Source organism: Chiloscyllium plagiosum, unplaced genomic scaffold (assembly GCF_037043375.1).
Source record: "Chiloscyllium plagiosum isolate Xiang-an unplaced genomic scaffold, Cpla_swu_hap1 HiC_scaffold_24, whole genome shotgun sequence".
NCBI lineage: Eukaryota > Metazoa > Chordata > Chondrichthyes > Orectolobiformes > Hemiscylliidae > Chiloscyllium > Chiloscyllium plagiosum.
This window is the reverse complement of record NW_028270162.1, coordinates 52,411,223-52,430,463: the sequence shown is the minus strand read 5'-3', so window position 1 is coordinate 52,430,463 and position 19,241 is coordinate 52,411,223. Positions and strand designations below refer to the sequence as shown.

The following is a 19,241-nucleotide window of genomic DNA, read 5'->3' as shown; positions in this document are numbered from 1 at the left end:
TGTGGGGTTTGCACATTCTCCCCATGTTTGCGTGGGTTTCCTCTAGATACTCTGGTTTCCTCCAGTCCCAGTCCAAAGATGTGCAGGTTAGATGCATTAGTCAGGGGTAGATATAGGATAGGGGAATGGGTGTGGGTGGGTTACTCTTCGGAGAGTCGGTGTGGACTTGTTGGGCTGAAGGGCCTGTTTCTATACTGTAGGGAATCTAATCTAATATCCAGATCATAGGACATGTGAGTTCCACATGTGATCTTGCATCCTAAATGTCCCTTCAAAAGAGGGACTTTCACATTAGCCCTTGCCTGTACAGAAATCAGCAAAAAATCACTTGACCTCTTGGACTCCATCTTGAGTCAAGGCAAGTCATCCATATTCCATGCTGCTTTTGGAAAAAAAGCATACATATTTTCATCATTTAATGTGAGCTTGTTATGCACTTCGATGTGATTGTTGCCTTGAAATTATTGCAGAATTTTCTTTCAGTTTTTTTTCAATAGGTTGGAACCTTTCCATTTTGGTTCTGGTTTCATACCATTGTGATAACAAGAGTACTCATTATAGCATTGATAACTTATATTCCTTAGCAAGTTCAAGTTAACTGAAATAAACTAAGCATTTTACTCATGCTACTTGGATCTTTGACATCTATTCTTACATAGAACATAGAAGAATCCAGCGCAGTACAGGCCCTTCGGCCCTCGATGTTGCGCCGATCCAAGCCCACCTAACCTACACTAGCCCACTATCCTCCATATGCCTATCCAATGCCCGCTTAAATGCCCATAATGAGGGAGAGTCCACCACTGCTACTGGCATGAACTCACTACTCGCTGAGTAAAGAACCTACCCCTAATATCTGTCCTATACCTACCCCCCCTTAATTTAAAGCTATGCCCCCTTGTAATAGCTGACTCCATACGTGGAAAAAGGTTCTCACTGTCGACCCTATCTAAACCCCTAATCATCTTGTACACCTCTATCAAGTCACCCCTAAACGTTCTTTTCTCCAATGAAAACAACCCCAAGTGCCTCAGCCTTTCCTCATACGATCTTTCTACCATACCAGGCAACATCCTGGTAAACCTCCTCTGCACCTGTTCCAGTGCCTCCACATCCTTCCTATAGTATGGCGACCAAAACTGCACACAATACTCCAGATGCGGCCGCACCAGAGTCTTATACAACTGCAGAGTCTTATACAACTTCTTAGCATTAAACTTGTTACGGCAATGGCTGAGTCCAGTGTTTTCCTATTTTGCGTTCAGTCACTGGGAGTTCACAGCTGTTTTATTATCAATGCATGTAAGTTGCTGTTAGTAAATTAATGTTCTGGACCTTGTGTTGCTGCATCTCAAAGAATCTTTCCTGTCCAAACACTACCTGAAAACCAATGTTCATTTTACATTTTACTTCGCAAGATATGTTAATACAGAGATCTGTGATAATCTGCAAAATTATTTGCTGTTGACAACTAAATGTTCACTTTGAAGACTGACATTTTGTTTTTTATAGAACATTTTGTTCCTGTTTCAAGATGTACTTTGACTGCATGAAAGCCTTTCCTGAACTGTCTACGCTCCTTGCATCAGCAGTGTTTCAGTGACTCATGACTGTGAAGTGTGAAAGTATTATCAGTGATGTTGACTGAAGTATTCTCACGTTCACAGGTCACTTTCTGCCAAAAACCTAACTTTAACATTCAAATTGAGTATTTGTGAGCTACTTTGAGCTATGTTTTTGACTGTTTACAGTTGAAAAACTTGGTTCAAAATGTGGTTTGGAATCTGTGTCCACATTCACGAAATGAGAATTTTATCAGTTTTGGACAAGTTAGGATTGGTATTCACAACTCGGACTCTATAAAGTTATCTCGCCAACATATGGTTTAATGAATCAAGGAGGAGACCAGCTGAGGCTAACTATGTCATAACCGACAAATAATGGTATAATACTGGAAATCTGAAATAGAAACTGAAAATGTTGGAGAAACACAACAGGTCTGACACCATCTGTGGGGAGAGAAATAGAGTTAACATTTTGAGTGTGATATGACTCTTATTCAGAACACTCCTGTTTTTCTCTCTCTATAGATACTGCCACACTTGGTGAGATTCTTCAGCATTTTCTCATTATATGTCATAATCCTTTCCTTTGCCAGTGTAAATTATGACATATTATTATGCTACATCTCTGAAGAAATAACTTCTTAGATAATTCATACCGATCTAGTAGTGTAAAATCCTGTTCAAACTCTTGACCTTTTGAGGAAATTTATTTTCTACATTGGTTGTGGAAACCATTTTGGCATACTGAATCCTGACATCCAAAAACTATGTGGCAAAAGGCCTTCTTGGAAACCTGATCATAAACTTGAAATTGTAAGAATTCAGTTTGACGTTTGGAGAGAAAAGAAATTAGCTGAAGGGTACTCTATTGATGGTTATCTCTCTGTAGGGCACATGTCGAGTCAGATATCCAAGAGATCTTTGTTGGAAATCTAGTAACTGACCTGCTATGTTTGCCAAACTTGGGAGGTGTAGTGGACAGCAAAGAAAGTTATTTCAGTGTACAGCAGGATTTTGATCAGATGGGCCAAGGAGTAGCAGATGGAATTTAATTTAGATAAATGTGTAGATGCTGCAATTTGGAAAGGCAAATCAGGGCAGGACTTATACACTTAATGGAAAGGTCTTGGGGAGTGTTGCCGAACAAAGAGAGGTTCATAGCTCCTTGAGGCATACCATTTGGTATGCTTTCCTTTATTGGTCAGAGCATTGAGTGTAGGAGTTGGGAGGTCATGTTATGGCTGTACAGCACGTTGGTTAGGCCACCTTTGGAATATTGTATGCAATTTTGGTTTCCCTTCTATAGGGAGGATGTTGTGAAACTTGAAAGGGTTCAGAAAAAAATTTACAAGGACGCTGCCAGGTTTGGAGGGTTTGAGCAGTAGGGAGAGGCTGAATATACTGGGCTGTACAATTACAACATTTAAAAGGCATATGGATGGGTATATGAATAGGAACGCTTTAGAGGGATATGGGCCAAGCGCTGGCATATGGGACTAGATTAATTTAGGATATCTGGTCAGCATGGATGAGTTGGACCGAAGGGTCTGTTTCTGCGCTGTACAACTCTTATGACTCTATGTGCAGGATTTCCTGCAGTTGAAGTTTTTAACATGCACTTGGAAGTTAGCTGAAATTTGCAAATGACACTAAACCAAGATGAGTGGTTGAATCTAAGGAGCTAAGTGTTGGGCAAAATATGGAGATGCAAAGGAGGAATAAAATGCCACTATCAGTAATACTCATTGAATGTTGTTGAAATAGAAAATGATAAATAGGAACTAGGGAATGGACATAGGGAATGTTCAACCACTGCAGAGCAGCAATCAGCAATACCATTTGCATTTTCAACAATATGACCAAAAGGACAATGAGCAAGTCAGAAAAGGTTTGTCAAATGTATGTAGTATTGTGGTCAAATTACATTTTCAGTGATTCTTCTCCCCACTAAGTATTTGAAGTTCATTGTGAATTTTGCAAAACTTCAAGGAAAGAATTCAAGGAAAGAAACTTGTTGCTTTAAAAACAAACCATTTTTCTTTTTTTTTTCTCACCCCTTCAAGGTTTTTAACCTTTTAGGGAACCCAAGTAGGAATTAGCTATTGTTTAATAAGTCAATTAGATGAGCTTTCCTATCCCACAGATGTTGGTATTGCACAGTCAGAAAATATAATTGTAATTGCAACAGTTCGCCATACTAAATTCTAGGTTAGTATCTATCCCAGCACATTGTAACAGAAGGGGTTACATATATTTGTTTACAACAAGTCCAGAATTTACTACTGTTGTAAGTTTTGATAACTATAAATAAGAAGAATAATTCTGAAGGATGACCCATCACCCATAATTAACTGCAAAAATTATAGGTGGTGTCAAAATTAAAGAAAAAGCATATAATTGTGAAAACATAGGTGGCACATCAGAAGATTGGACAGAATATTTAATAAAGCAAAGAACGATTAATTTTTCCGACATTAAATTTTTACAATATGAAAGCTAGCTAGAAATATTAAAGCAGTAAAATGTTCTATAAAGTATTTTAAAAATGAAAGAGTTAACAAAATGAGCCTTGATCCTGTAGTCTAGAAAATTAATAATGGAAAATACAGAAATGACGGATAACTTGAACAGATATTTTGCATCAGCCTTCACTCCTGAGGGTAAGGTTTTGTCCTTAAAGCAGTTAGAAATCAGGAATTAGAAGGGAAGGAAGAACTCAGAAAATTACAGTCATCAGAGAATTGGAACTGAGTAAATTGAAGGAGTTTCGGGCTATTGAATGCCCAATCCTGATGGACTTCATGCTAAATCTTCCTGTATTCAGTGAAGACCTTATGATCGCAAATGTGACTCCTATTTTCATAAGGGAAAAGAGACCAAAGGCTTGAAACTACAGACTAATTGTTAGAAGCTAGCCCCTAAATAACTAATAGGGCACTTATGTAAATTCAAGGTAATCAGGCAGTGTCGTCATTTTGTGAAAGAGAAACTGATTCTTTAATCAATCTCTTGGAGTTCTTTGAAGAAGTGCCACTGCTATGGATAAAGGGGAACCAAAGGACAGACTATACTTAGATTTCCAGAAGGCATTTAATAGTGTAAGATGAAAGGTTATTGTGCAAGTTGAAAGTTCATGGTGTAGGTGGGTAGCATATTATCATCGATAGAAAATTGGTTGGTTAATGGGAAGCATATAGTAGATATAAATGGACCGTTTTTGGATTGGCAAAATGTGACAAAAGTTGTACCACGGATCACTCTGAAGTCTTTGTAATTTACATTTATATAAATAATTTGGATGAAGTGATGGAAGGTTTGGTTACCAAATTTGCCAGTGAGACAAAGATAGGTCAGAATTTGGTTGTGAAGAGGGTATGAGACTACAAAAAGAGTTTGATACTTGAAATGAGTGGGCAAAGATCTGGCAAATAGATTATAATGTGGGAAAATGTGAAGTTGTCCGTTTTGGTGCAAGAATAAAATGGAAATGTATTACCTAAATTGAGAGATTGCAGGAGTTGGACCAAAGGGTCTGTTTCTATGCTGGGAAGCTCCTTGACCCTCTATTACTCAATAAACTCTGAGATGCAGAAAAATCTAGATGTCCTCATTCATGAATTGCAAATATATTGATGCGAAATGTAATTAGTGAATCTACTAATCGTTTATTGTAAGGGGAATTGAATACAACATTACGGATGCTGTGCTCAATTTAAACAGGGCACTGGTGAGACCACATCTATAGTACTGTGTAGAGTGTTGGTCATACTATTTAAAAAGTAGGTAAATGTATTGGAAGCAGTTCAGAAAAGTTTAATAGCTTAAGAGCTAAATTTACAGATTAATACCTTAAATGGGTAGGTTGTCTAATGAAGTTTTCTTACTGGCTTGTATTTTGAGTTTAAAAGTGTTAGAGGTGACTTTTATTGAAAAATAGATTATCTCGAGGTATCTTGACAGTATAGATATGGAGAGGATATTTCCTCTTAGGAGAGAATCTAGAACTAGATGTCACTGTTTAAAAACATGGTGTTGCCCATTTAAAACAGATGAGGCAAAAACAGTTTATCTTAGAGTCATGAAATTTTAGCATTCTTGAAATGAAAAAGTGGAAGGAGCAGATTATTTAAGTATTTGTATGGCAGAAGTAGAGAGATTCTTGGGAAGCAAAGGTGTGAAACATTTTCTGGGTATCTTGAGTTTGAGTTTGAGATTAGATCAGCCATGATCATCATATTGGCAGAGCATTTTTCAGGGGCTTCCTTTCTGTATGTTATTTAAAATAGAAAATTCCTATCATAGAGGGTTGAATTCCAAAGAGGCTTGAGAAACTTGGGCATGTGTAGTTGTAATGGCAAACAATTGATGTAATATTTTATAGTTACATAAACATAGACATGATATGGAAACCATCAATTGAAAGATTATTTACAAGTAGAAGGTTAAGGCTAAGACAAAGAACAAAGAGTTGCACTCATAAAAGGCCAATTTAGGACTGAGACCAGACTGTTATTCAGGTAAAGAGAAACTGATTTCCAAGAAGAGTAGTCAAGGTATGTGCTCCTGAATCCTTTAAACAACTGGAATGCTATGATAAGGCTACTATTTTAGTCTTTCTTGAAGGATAGACCAAGTTGAGTCAGATGGCTTTCCTCAATTATGTTTATAATATGGCCTGATTTGAATGACAGCCACAACCATAAACAGCTAATGATTCAATTTGTCTTTCCATTAAATTTAATGAAAAATTCATTTTTGCTAGCTCTAATCCATGTATTTAAAATGAAAGATTGCACATAATCATTTGACTCAGTTAGCAGAATTGTTCAGTATTGTCTTGTTCAAGAAGAGCAGTAGTTGGTTATCTTTTACTACATTATAAAACAGCTGCTGAAGCTTATTGTCAGAATGAAGAGATACAGTTTTAATTGTTTCAAGGTCATCTGTGTGTTGGCAACATTCTGTACATAGTTTCTGTATAGAACATTGTAGCAGGCTGCTGAATCCAGTGCAAAAACAGGAAAAAGATTGTTTTACACAGATAGCAGATGGCAAGTATAATACATGGACATCACTGTGTCTTTCTGGGATTTGGTGTACTGGTGGTCTCTGTCTTATCTGCTTTGGGTGTGTTAATTATATAATTACAGCAATGGTTGAAGCTGTTATGTAGCTGACGTGAGTCGATGTTGAGCAGGGATATCAACTGGAATGAGACAGGAGCCAGTGTCCCAGTGAGACCCCCATAGTATATTTACATGTGGGAGTTCAGGAAGATCCGTATTCCACACGAGGAAAGATAAGGAGCACCAGAGAGCATTTCAGCATTGTCTAATCCTGCATTTCAGAGTTGAAAAGGGGACATATCTTTATTGATAACCAATACCCCAGTGCAGCCACTGATAAATTCCTGCTGCTTACTAATTTGGCTTAGGGTGAGAATTTTAATGTCACTTCAGTGCTGAAAAATAAATTTCAGACTGTCTCCTGTCAGAGTAGTGGTGGTATCCATCAAAACATTCATGTGCATCCTAAAGGGGAATGAAAAGTCAACACTTTGGATGCTGCAATCAGTCTAAGTCTTTTAAATGTTTCAATGAAACCTAACCAAAATGGGCAATACTTGAAAAACTACAGAAGCTATGTCTTGGAGGAAAGACCTGATTGATGGATTCTATCCATTTTCCAGGCACTTCCTCTCAAGTAATTTCAGCACACATGCAACATACGCTGTATTGAATTTTCCAGACCACCTGCAGGCAGGAAGCAGGAGGGTGGACCCATAAGTGAGAATGTTGACACCTCATGTCCTACCATCGGCGCCTCCACTGTCACCATTTTAAAGATGTTGGAGAGATGGCTGATATGGTGTCCACCCATGCACTAATTAGGCCCCTTAAGTGGGCAATTAATTCCCAATCAAGAACCTCCTCACTCTGTAGCTCTGATTCATAACATGCAGGAGAAGCCTGTGCCTACAGTTTGGCCTGGTAACTTTAAGCTCTTGAACTGCTTGCTAATCAATTGAGGTGAAGTGCCTCCTTTCATATCCCATTTTTCAATTGAAAGATTCTCCACTGCTTTTCCTTCCTGTATCTATCATCTTCCTCTTGTCAACCCCACCTTCAAATCTACTTGCCTGTGTCTGGAGGTGTTCACTGCTTCCCTTCCTTCAGGGCCTCCTGCCATACTGCTAGTGATCTCCAATCCTGACAGGCAGGAGTTCCTCTTGGAGATGACTGTAAGTCCTGCCTGATATTAATTAATTAAAGGGTGGTCACATTAAAAATTAAAGTGGGGTGATCCAGCTAAGTAGAGGCGGTAGACCTACAAAATCTGTTTTGGGCTGAGGGCAACCTGGTATTGTATGTAATAAGGTAGGCATACCAAGTTCAGAAAAAATTAGCTGGATCCTGTACACTAGTTGAAAATTATTTAACTTTAAATTCAATTCACGATGAGTGAGTTTTGTTATTTTTGCTGATATCTAGTTTTGAATACATGATTTATTTTTAAGAAATGAAGTACATTCTTGATCCTTTTCCTAGATCAATTATTTTGGTTGTTTTCTATCTGGAACTGGAATCTGAATGCTGTCTTGCAGCTTCTAGTTGCTATGGTGATACATCCAATGAACTTTTTTGTGCTTTTGAATGGTCAAGTTATATTGGCTGTAAACAAAGTGAAGTGACCATGTTTAATGTTTCTGTTTAGAATGAAGTCGTTTCCTTGACAGAAATGAATTAGTATTGATTTGTAGACAGTGTAAATGCCATACACATTAGTTGGGCCAAATGCTGTGTATTCTACTTTGGGATATTTTCTTCTATGATTACCGAAATTTAGGATTTCAATCTTCGTCCATGTAATCATAGCTCTTTTGAGTCGATAGAGGATATTTGGATTCCAGCTATTGGTTGAGAAGTACCACAACGTCAAAGTAAATATTAATTTTGATGCTGGTCATATATACAGTAACTGAAATGTTTACACCTTTGAGTAATATATTTTTTTCCGAAGACAGTTTAATTATGTATTCATACTAGAAATTGTTTTGCTGCCTCACCATGCATTTTGGATTATTCACATTTGTCTTGGGGAAACATTTGGTAAAATATCATTTTACAAAATTTGTTTTCAACATATGGAGTGTCTTGACTATATATTCTTTCATTTATACTGACATTTGCTGCTCGTTGTTTGAGTCACATGCGTTAGGAAGGTGCCTTCAAGTCTTCAGACATTCCATTTTCTGTCAGTACATCTGCTACATGTGTATCAATCCCATCACCCACCCACTGCTCAGATATGAAATTGTTCTCATTTTATCATGGATGCTCTTTCTGTTCTGATGTATTTTGTTTGGCACATTTGCCCTCAAAGTAAGAAGGTCTGTCAGTACATTTATTTTCTCAACATTAAATCTATGCTGATATGGTGATGTATGACTGGCTGAATGTTGCAGTATTGGAAGTGCCACCTCACTGTCAAGATGATAGTCCTGGTGTACTTCAGAATTCATGTGAAACCTTTTTGTAAGAAAGATCAAAGTTCTCCATTTGTCTTGACCAATCAATTGTTCTCCAATTTCAAATAACCTCCCTTCCCATCACCTAACTCCTTTCCCAGCCCCTCCCCCTCCCTTCTATTCCTCTCATTGACCCTTCCTTTTAGCCACTAACTGGCTTGATTTATTCCTTCCATCAACCAAACAGGTCATACCTTCTACATATGTTCGCCTATTCCCACTTCACCACCCCACCCTCTTTGTCTGCAGTCCCCTCACACCCACCCCCAGTCCTGAAGAAGGGTTACGCCCGAAATGTTGACTTCTCCACCTCCTGATGCTGCCTGGCTTGCTCTGCTCTTCCAGCCTCCTGCCTGTCTACCATGGATTCCAGCGTCTGCAGTTTTTTTTTGTCTCTAACCAATCTTATTGTTATTGGCTGTCAAAAAAAATTAACTGTTATTTGAGATCTTGATACTTGCAATTTGTTTTGGTAACCACAGCCAGACAAATTCATTTGTTCCTCTTTAATCTGACCAGAGATGTCACAGCTGTATAAATGCAATTCTTTTTTTCCTTCTGTCAACATTGTGAAATAATTATAGCTGTTTGAAACCCAAGGCATTGACACTTTCAATGCGTGTTTTTCTCTTCTAAAAATAAAATGTCCACCACATAGTAATGGGACTGGATTGTTTGCAGTTGCCAAAATGTTGAGGAAGATAATGAAACATTATTTGCAGTTGGTGGTCGTAGTAGCTTTTTGACACACCTCTGTGTGTTAGATTGGTTATTAAATTAGTCTGGAATATCAATAATTCTTGAACTTTTTCTTCTTCTCTGAACAGGAGAGGCCATTCAGCCCCTCGAGTCTGTTCTGCCATTCAGTGAGAGAGAGAGTCAAAGAGATGTACAGCATGGATTGTTTACATAATTTGACCATTCAAAAGCAGAAGGAAGTTTATTGAATGTGTCACTATAGCAACTAGAAGCTGCAAGACAGCATTCAGATTCCAGTTCCAGATGGAAATAAAGATAATTGATCAAGGAAAAGGATCAAGAATACACTTAATTTTTTAAAAAATCATGTATTTCATTCAAAACTAAATATCACCAAAAATAACGTTCTCCTGTATAATACCTTTTGTGTGGCAAACATTTACATGAAATTTTGAAATTTAATATCCATATACATTCAAAAAGATTATTCACATTTTGATATTTTTGTAGCCCTCTTTATGATTGTCATGTGCTCTGAAATAAAGATTAGATTAGATTACATTACATTACAGAGTGGAAACAGGCCCTTCGGCCCAACAAGTCCACACCGACCCGCCGAAGCGCAAACCACCCATACCCCTACATTTACCCTGACCTGCACATCTTTGGATTGTGGGAGGAAACCGGAGCACCCGGAGGAAGCTCACACAGACACTGGGAGAACGCGCAAACTCCACACAGTCAGTTGCCTGAGGCGGGTATTGAACCCGGGTCTCCGGTGCTGTGAGGCAGCAGTGCTAACCACTGTGCCACCATTTAACTGATTTGAGAAATGTGACATTGGAAGCTTAATAGCAGAGTAACAACTCTTTTATATTTGTGACTACTATAAAATGGGAGTTTCAAAAAGTAAAGTTCTGAAAGAGAAACACAGCCCACTTCAATTTCTGGTTTTAACAGATGCAGGATAAGGGGTAGGCAACCAATCCACTGAGGTATTTACAGTCATTTCAGAATGTGGTGAGGCTGTGTATCTTCAGTTTCACAGTGTTTCCAGTTTCAACCACAGTTAGCTGTGTTTCCCTCTATTTGGAAATACAACAAGCAGCCATCCTCCCCAAATCAGGCAGAAAACCTAGAGAGAAAAGTGAAAAGACATCTTGCAGTTACTGCAGGATATTTTGGACCTCTTGCCTGTAGGTGTCTAGCTCCTAAGTCCAGCCTTCATTCTTGCCATGAACCGACCCACCCGAAAGACTTATGAAATACGTTCTGAAGATAGCCTCAGGGCTAGTTCTGCAATTGAGAACTAACCAGTGATTTATGAAGGTTCAGCACAATGTCTTTGCTAATGTATGAACATTCGGTCCACTGTTTTAGATTGGCTAAGTTTTTGGCCAGGATTTTCCATGACCAGTTGGGTTAGGTGCATGAGTAAGGAAGGAGGGTTATAAGCGGCCTCCATTATTACACAGAGGGTGTATAGGGAATCTGCTGGTAAGACATTAGTAGATTTGCCTCTTCATCCTAGGAATGTGAGATGCAGAAAAGGAAGAAGTGGAAAAATAATATGAAGGCCCCCAAACAAAACAAAACTTCTCAGAAGAAATAGATTTTGTAATTATTTATGGAAAGTTTTGTTTTTAAATTCACTCATGAGACTTGGGTGTCACTGGCTGGTCAGCTTTTATTGCACATCTCTAGTTCCCCATGAAAGGGCGGTAGTGAACTGTCTGTGTGCAGCCAAAAGAAATTACAATGCAAACATTTTACCTTGTGAACTGTTTAGAGAGGTTTTAGTATCAATTTTTTTCAGTTCATAGTGGTCACAAATAGGAAGACCAATTTTCTGTACTGAGCATGAGTTGTTGCTCTAACCAAGCCTTCTAATGTCACATTTCTCAAGTCAGCAAAATCTCTCTTTCAGAGCACATGACAACCATAAGGAGGGTGACAGAAAATTTCAAAATATGAATAATTTTTTGAATGTGCATGGTACATTAAATTTCAAGTAATTTGTTTGTTACACAAAGGTATTAAAGAATAATGGGCCTAAGGCACGGAATTCCCACCTGAGCCATTTTGAGCTGTTTAAAATTATCCCCATTGTGTCCAATTCTGGACTTCGCATTTTATGATTTCAAATACTTGGAGTGGATGCAGAGTAGATTACTATAAGGATATGGTACTTCACTTGTGTAATGTGATTTAAGAAGGTAAATTTGGATTCTCCTTTAATGCAGGAAAAGTTTATAGGTAGATTTAATAAAGGTGTTCAAAAGTTAGGTCCGACAATAAAGTAAATATTGGTAAAGAGGGCCATTGGTAACCAGAAGAGAGAGTTAAAATAATTAGTAAAAGAACCAAAGAGGAGAATTTTAGTTGTGCAGTAAGATTATGATCTGGGATACATTGGTGGATGGAGATTTAGTTGTAACTGTCAAAAGGTAATTGGATACATGCTTTAAGTACAAAAATCTGTAGGACTATGTGGAAAGGCATGAGATTAATTGAAAACCGTTTCAAATTGCCAGCATTATGAGTTAAATGGTATGATTCTATGCTGTATGATTCTACAATTATTGTCATCTCATGAGCCATCCTTGTATCCCCTATGTGTAGCAATAAATAGTTTTACTGTTCAACTTCTGTAACTGCAGCTCTCTTGTTAAATATTGAAGTAATCTGCATGATAATTGAAATTTTACAAGTGTATTTGACCCATCCCTGGGATTTCTAATTGTAATTTGTTCCATAGATCCTCGATGAGATCACTGAGCATGGGATCAGAATCTACCAGCTTCCAGATGCAGATTCTGATGAAGATGAGGAATTCAAGGAGCAGACCATGATTCTGAAGGTGAGACACTAAAATAATTGGTAGTGACCAACTACCATATTGTAGAAGCAGACAGGCCCAGTCAAGGTGGGAAGCAAATTTGAATGAAGTGGAGCAAAGTTCCATTTGGGTGTAGAGAATGGAGTCTTTGGGGGAAGTCTAGAACTGTATTTTTGAGTTAGTTCCACTGAGGCAAGCAGATCCTTATATTGTGTTGCTGATTCCACACTGAAATGGAACCAACTCGCCTGTAGAGAACAATTTACAGTGGATCAATCAAGCTCCTGCTTGACAGTTGGAAATTAATTGTTGGGATCCTTCCAGTCAGAAAACCTGGTCATTCCCTAGGTTTCCTCATTTTAGTTTTCATATGCACAGTCTGACAACAACTTGCTCCTCTTTTAGGTATGAGTTATATGTTTTGTGCTGAACCTTTCAAACCAAGGGGTAAGGAGAAAAGTTTAGGTGTCCAGGTACCAAAATCATCAAAATCTAGTAAATGGATGCAATATTTTAAAAGGGTAATGGATTGTTTTGCCATTGTGTCAAAGGCAATGAAATATAAATATTTCAAAGCTATCTAGAGTTGTAAAAAGATCTACTCTAGATCAAGTCGAAGTACTGCATCCTGAACTATGCTGTACATCATAGAAACATGCATGAGGGAATGCTATGCAGATTCAACAGAGATACCAGGATTTAAAGCACTAACGTATGAGGACATATTTAATAAACTACTATGCCCTGTATTCCTGATGAAGGGCTGTTGCCTGAAATGTCGATTTTACTGCTCCTCGGATGCTGCCTGAACTGCTGTGCTTTTCCAGCACCACTAATCCAGAATCTGGTTTCCAGCATCTGCAGTCATTGTTTTTACCTACTATGCCCTTGAGTGTAGAAGATTTAAAGGGTTATCTAATTGATATTGTATATGGTTAGAGGTTTTGATAGGGTCAGAAAATTTCATCTGATTGCGTACTTCAAAACAGGCTGGCAAATCTTGTGTATTAATTAAGTGCTGCAGAACCATGACTGTTGATTGAATTAACATCCGTTGTAATCAAATTCTTGAAATAATAGTTGCAAGGCACTAAATGGCCTAATCTTGTTTGAATGCCCACCAGATCAATAGATCCCTTTCCTTCTAGGCCAGCGTTCCCTTTGCTGTGATTGGCTCCAACCAGCTGATTGAAGTGAAAGGTAAAAAGATCCGAGGTCGCCTGTATCCATGGGGAGTGGTTGAAGTGGAAAACCCAGAACATAATGACTTTCTCAAACTACGCACAATGTTGGTGTAAGTATCTGTCATTAATGCAATGATGCACTTTGTACCACAACTTCCATGGAGTCACAGAATCATACAGCACTGAAACAGACCCCTCGGCCAAAGTTGTTCATGTCAACCAAGTTTCCCAAATTAAACTAGTTCCACTGCTTGCATTTGGCCCAAATCCTTCGAACAACTGCATTTTAATGGACCTGTCCAAATGTCTCTTAAATGTATCTTTATCTGCATTTACCACTTCCTCTGCCATTTATTCCACCTACTTTGTGTGTTAAAAAATTGCCCTGCAAGTCCATTTTAAATCTTTCTCCTCTCACCTTAAAAATATGTGCTCTCGTTTTGAAATCCCCAACCCTAGGGGATAAGGCCTTTGCTATTTACCTTATCTAAAATTTTATAAACCTCTGTATGGTCACCCCTCAACCTCCTGTGCTCCAGTGATAAAAGTCTCAGCCTGTCCTCATCAGTAAAACCCTCCAGTCCCAGCAACAACCTTGTAAATCTTTTCTGAACCTTCTCCATTTAATAATATCCTTCTTACCGGCGACCAGAACTGTACACAGTACTCCATTTACCAGTATTCTGTACAATCTCAACATGACATCCCAATCGTAATACTCAGTGGTCTGAGCAATGAAGGCAAGCATACTAAAAAGCTTCTTAACTACCCTGTGGACGGCATGGTGGCACAGTGGTTAGCACTGTTGCCTCACAGCGCCAGAGACCCGGGTTCAATTCCTGCCTCAGGGGACTGACTGTGTGGAGTTCGCACGTTCTCCCCGTGTCTGCGTGGGTTTTCTCCGGGTGCTCCGGTTTCCTCCCACAGTCCAAAGATGTGCAGGTCAGGTGAATTGGCCATGCTAAATTGTCCGTAGTGTTAGGTAAGGGGTAAATGTAGGGGTATGGGTAGGTTGCGCTTCGGCAGGTCGGTGTTGACTTGTTGGGCCGAAGGGCCTGTTTCCACACTGTAATGTAATCTAATCCAAATCTAGTCTAATCATCTAATCTACCCTGTCTACCTGTGACACAACCTTCAAAGAACTATGCATCTGAAGTCCTAGGTGTCTGTTTGAAAACACCCACCCAGGGCCCTACCGTTAACTACCAATATACCACCAATTTTGGTGTCATCTGCAAACATATTAATCATGCCTCCTAAATTCACATCCCAATTGTTTATATAAATGACAAACAACAGTGGACCCAGCACCAATCCCTGCAGAACATCACTGGTCACAGGCCTCTAGTCCACCACTACCACCCTCTGTCTCCTACTGTCAAGCCAATTTTGTATCTAGTTGGCAAGATCTCCCAAATTTCATGTGATCTAACTTTACTAACCAGTCTATCATGCAGAGCCTTGTTATAGGCTTCACTAAAGTCCACGTACACAATGTTTACTGCTCTATGCCCATCTATTGTTTTGGACATGTCCTCAAAAAAACTACAAGTTTGAGACATGATTTCCCATGTGCAAGGCCATGCTGACTATCCTTAATCAGTCTTGCCTCTCCAAATACATGTAAATCCTATCTCTCAGAATCCGCAGTACACAACCACCGAACCAATAATAAAGGTTTCTCAAATAAACTATTTCAGCTCCTGATGCATGTATGATAGTAAGTAGGATCCTGCTGGAACGATGTGCTCTGCTGCAATGGTAAATTATTGAAGTGTTGCTGCATAGAGCCATAGAATTCTAGTTGCTGCTTCTGGTCCCAGTTGGCACTTTAACAGAACACATGTTTGAATGAGCTATTAGTGTGTCTGCTCTTACATTTCCTGGATTTCATGACACATAAACAATATTACAATATCTGTGATTAAAGAGGCACTGCCAGTGGTGTCTTCTAGTTCATTGCAAGGAAATGATCCTTATGCAGAGACAGGTTGCATGGAAATGTATGTTTCAGAAATCTTGACAATACGTTTGCTTGACTACTTGCACAATGCACTGATATTTTGACTTCAGTCTCTTTGCAGTGTCAAGGTAAAAGCTATTCACCGTTTGTTTCAAACTAAGTAAGCCATTCCAAAAAGCATTTTATAATGAGACTTTGCAATCTGATTTCCAACTCTAGTTGTGTGCAACTAGAATTCTAACTGATTGTAACTGAGTGCTGTTAAATGGAACTTGAGTGAGCCACCTTGCTTATACACAGGTTAATTTGATTTTGGAGTGGAATAATTTGCTCTATCATATTGTTTCCCTCTCTTCCTCTCCTGATGTCTGATTTAAATTCATACTGTTTGCATTTGCTGTTGCTTTGAGTTTGAATGTTTCATTGTATGCTAAATGCTCTGTCCACAGAAACTGTAGCCATAATCGAGAGAATGTTGTTCATCACACATGATTAATTTGGTGCTGTGGCAGAAAGGGAAAGCTGATTATGGAAATTAGGATGGAGCTGTAGGAAGAATGCATGTTGTTCTAAGGGATAATAATAGTTGAAAATTTTGTTTATCTGTACATTTCGGTGTCTTTTCTCCACCCAAGGCTGGTATCTGGTGTGCCCCATACTTCATCTGCGCACGATTCCCATTCTTTCACATCATCTCACCACATTGTTCTTTAACTGACTTGTTACCACCTAAATTTCCAAACCCAACCAACCAAGAATATTTTCTTGTGAATTCTGAATGTTATAATTTTGTTCCTATCAACTTCACTACTTTTCTTTTGTGCATTAAAATTCTGTCATTAATCATTCTTCTTGAACAGCTAGATTTTAGTCTAATACAGTCATTCAAACTGTCAAGGCCAATTTTTCACAGCCAGTTGATTTGGTCAAAAAACATATTTTAGTTTTTATGTATCTCTACTTCGATTTTATGGTTGCATACGCTTCCATGATTACTACCTTGCATTTAACATCTTTTTGTTCTTTGTCCATGTGATTTAATTACTATCACTTTTCCTTGCTCTGTATTATTCAGTCAATGTGTCAGATTTTGGAAGTTTTCTTGGGTAGGTGCTTTCATCACTTCATTCTCTGTACCAAACCCCTTCAAGACACACTCTGTTTCATACTCTCACACATGTGCACTCTTCATTTATATGCATATACTAAATATTTATAGTAAACATGCTAAGTTTATTAATCTCTAGACTGCTGTTAATTCATCCATGATATTTCTTTTAACTAATTTTGAATTAATGGAAATCTGGCTTTGTCTTATATAGCACAAAGGAAGATGGTTGTTGCCATTGAAGGTCAATCATCTTAGTCTGAGATGTCACTGCAGGAGTTCTCAGAATAGTTTCCAAGCTCAGCTGTTTTCAGCTGCTTCATTATTGGCTCTTTGTTCATCAGAAGGTCAGAAGTGGGATGTTCACCAATAATTACACCATGTTCAGCCCTATTTGCTACTCCACAGGTATTGAAGCAGTCCATGTCCAAATGCAGCAATATCTGGACGAGGTCTAGATTTGGGCTGACATGTTGTAAATAACATTCATGCCACACAAGTGTCTGGTGCTGGCCATCTCCAGAAGTGAGACTCTAAACTACTACTTTTGACATTTAATGGTAGTAACATTGCTGAATTCCCCAATATCAATGTAATGGGGATTGCTCTTGAATGGCCCAGGGCAAAAACAGTTTGCTTGATTGGCAACACATCCACAAGCATACGATCCCTCCACCAGCAAAGCTCAACAGTAGTATGTACAATGCACAGAGAAACCTCTATTATTCGACTCTTCCCAATTTCAGATTATCCGGCAAGGTCCTGATGCTTGGCTAAACTGTGTTATCCCGCATTCAATTATCCGACAAAATACTTCCCGCCCGTGTTGTTCGGATAATCAAGGTTCCTCTGTACTGCAGTAATGCATTGAGGCTGCTTAGACAGTGCCTACAAAACCCACAAACGTTGACACTTAGAAGATAAAGTCTGATACATGGGAGAGCCTGCAAGTTTCCCTCCAAGCTACAATTTCCTGACTTGGAAATTTAGCACCATTCCTTCGGGGTCACTGGGTCAAAATACTGGAACTCCTGCCCTCATAGCATTACCTACACAAATTGAACTGCAGTGATTCAAGAAGGCAGCTTGCCACCATCTTCTCAAAGGCAGCTAAAGATGGGCACAAAATGTTAGCCCAGCGAGAGATGCCAACATCCCATGAACGAACTTTAAAAAAGCATTTCACAAAAATTGTAAAAAAAACTATGAGCAGAAAAAACAATATATTCTGCAGCCCTGAACTCAAAATGACTGAGAAGTAATTTTCAAGTTGAGTTATGCAAAGATTAACTTGGTTTTCAGAAGAAATCTACAGTCGGCTCGCTGTGGGTCAGTTATATGTGGATTTTAAAAGGGCAAATTGAATGCTTGGGTGAGGCTTAGAAATTTGGTATTGGGCCTATTTTGACTGATTTACTCTGGGTAATTGAGACTGACATTCAGTAGTAATGCAGCCTTCTCTTGTACACCAAAAGCTTTGGATGTATAATTCATTTTGTTGTGAGCTAGGCACTCAGTTTTCCAGCCGATTTTTGAATTTAATGCATTCGTTGTTTTTGGAGCCTTGTAACATTAATGTTATACTGCAGTCTTCATGAAAAATTAGATGTGTTAGTGCAAGCATCATGCTTGATAATGCAGTTCACACCACCCAATAGCACCCATGCATACTATGGGAAACTGCTGAAATTAACCAAATACCACTAACAGTTTGCCATTACTGTGGGTGTCAGTTATCAAGAGAGTGCTTATGTTGCATTGTGCATGTTAGCTTTTTGGGGCTCTTTTTCTCCTTTTTTCACCTATTTGACATGTGGTGAAAAGTGGAGCTCTGGAAAAGTGCAGTATGTCTGACAGCATCAGAGGAGCGGGACGATCGACCTTTCAAGCCTAAGCTCTTAAAGGACTTATGCCTGAAATTTCCTGATGAAGGTCTTATGCTTGAAATGTCGATTCTCTGCTTCTCTGATGCTGTCTGACCTACTGTGCTTGATCTCCAGCATCTGCAATCCTTACTTTCCCCTATTTGGCTGAAATCAGAACCACATGTCAATGTCAGCTCTTCAAACAGTTTCAATCTGCTGCTCACACCTCGTTAAATTGAGATTCGTTAAATTGAGTTTTTTTCAAAAATATGATACTTTAATTTCATGGCTGTTCAAAACAGTTTCTTATGCAGCATCTTGGTATGTCTCAGTACATTTGCCATAAGTATCATTAGTTGGTTACTTTTTTGGCTTTACTGCATATATTGGGTAAATTGCATCAATTCCAAATTGTCGACGTTGAGTGCTGGGGCCTCTAAATATTTTGACTGTAGGAAAATATGCAGCAGTACATTTCAAGGTTACCACA

General features: G+C 38.7%; 1 protein-coding gene across 1 annotated transcript in view; it reads left to right on the top strand.

Annotated features, from left to right (window-relative positions):
* LOC122562810 (septin-2) overlaps positions 1-19,241 on the top strand; it is a 140,922-nt gene that overhangs the window by 77,768 nt on the left and 43,913 nt on the right. The window contains exons 9-10 of the mRNA XM_043716054.2: positions 12,551-12,652; positions 13,780-13,925. Of these exons, the coding sequence (XP_043571989.1) occupies positions 12,551-12,652; positions 13,780-13,925 (248 nt within the window). The remainder of the gene's footprint in view (positions 1-12,550; positions 12,653-13,779; positions 13,926-19,241) is intronic.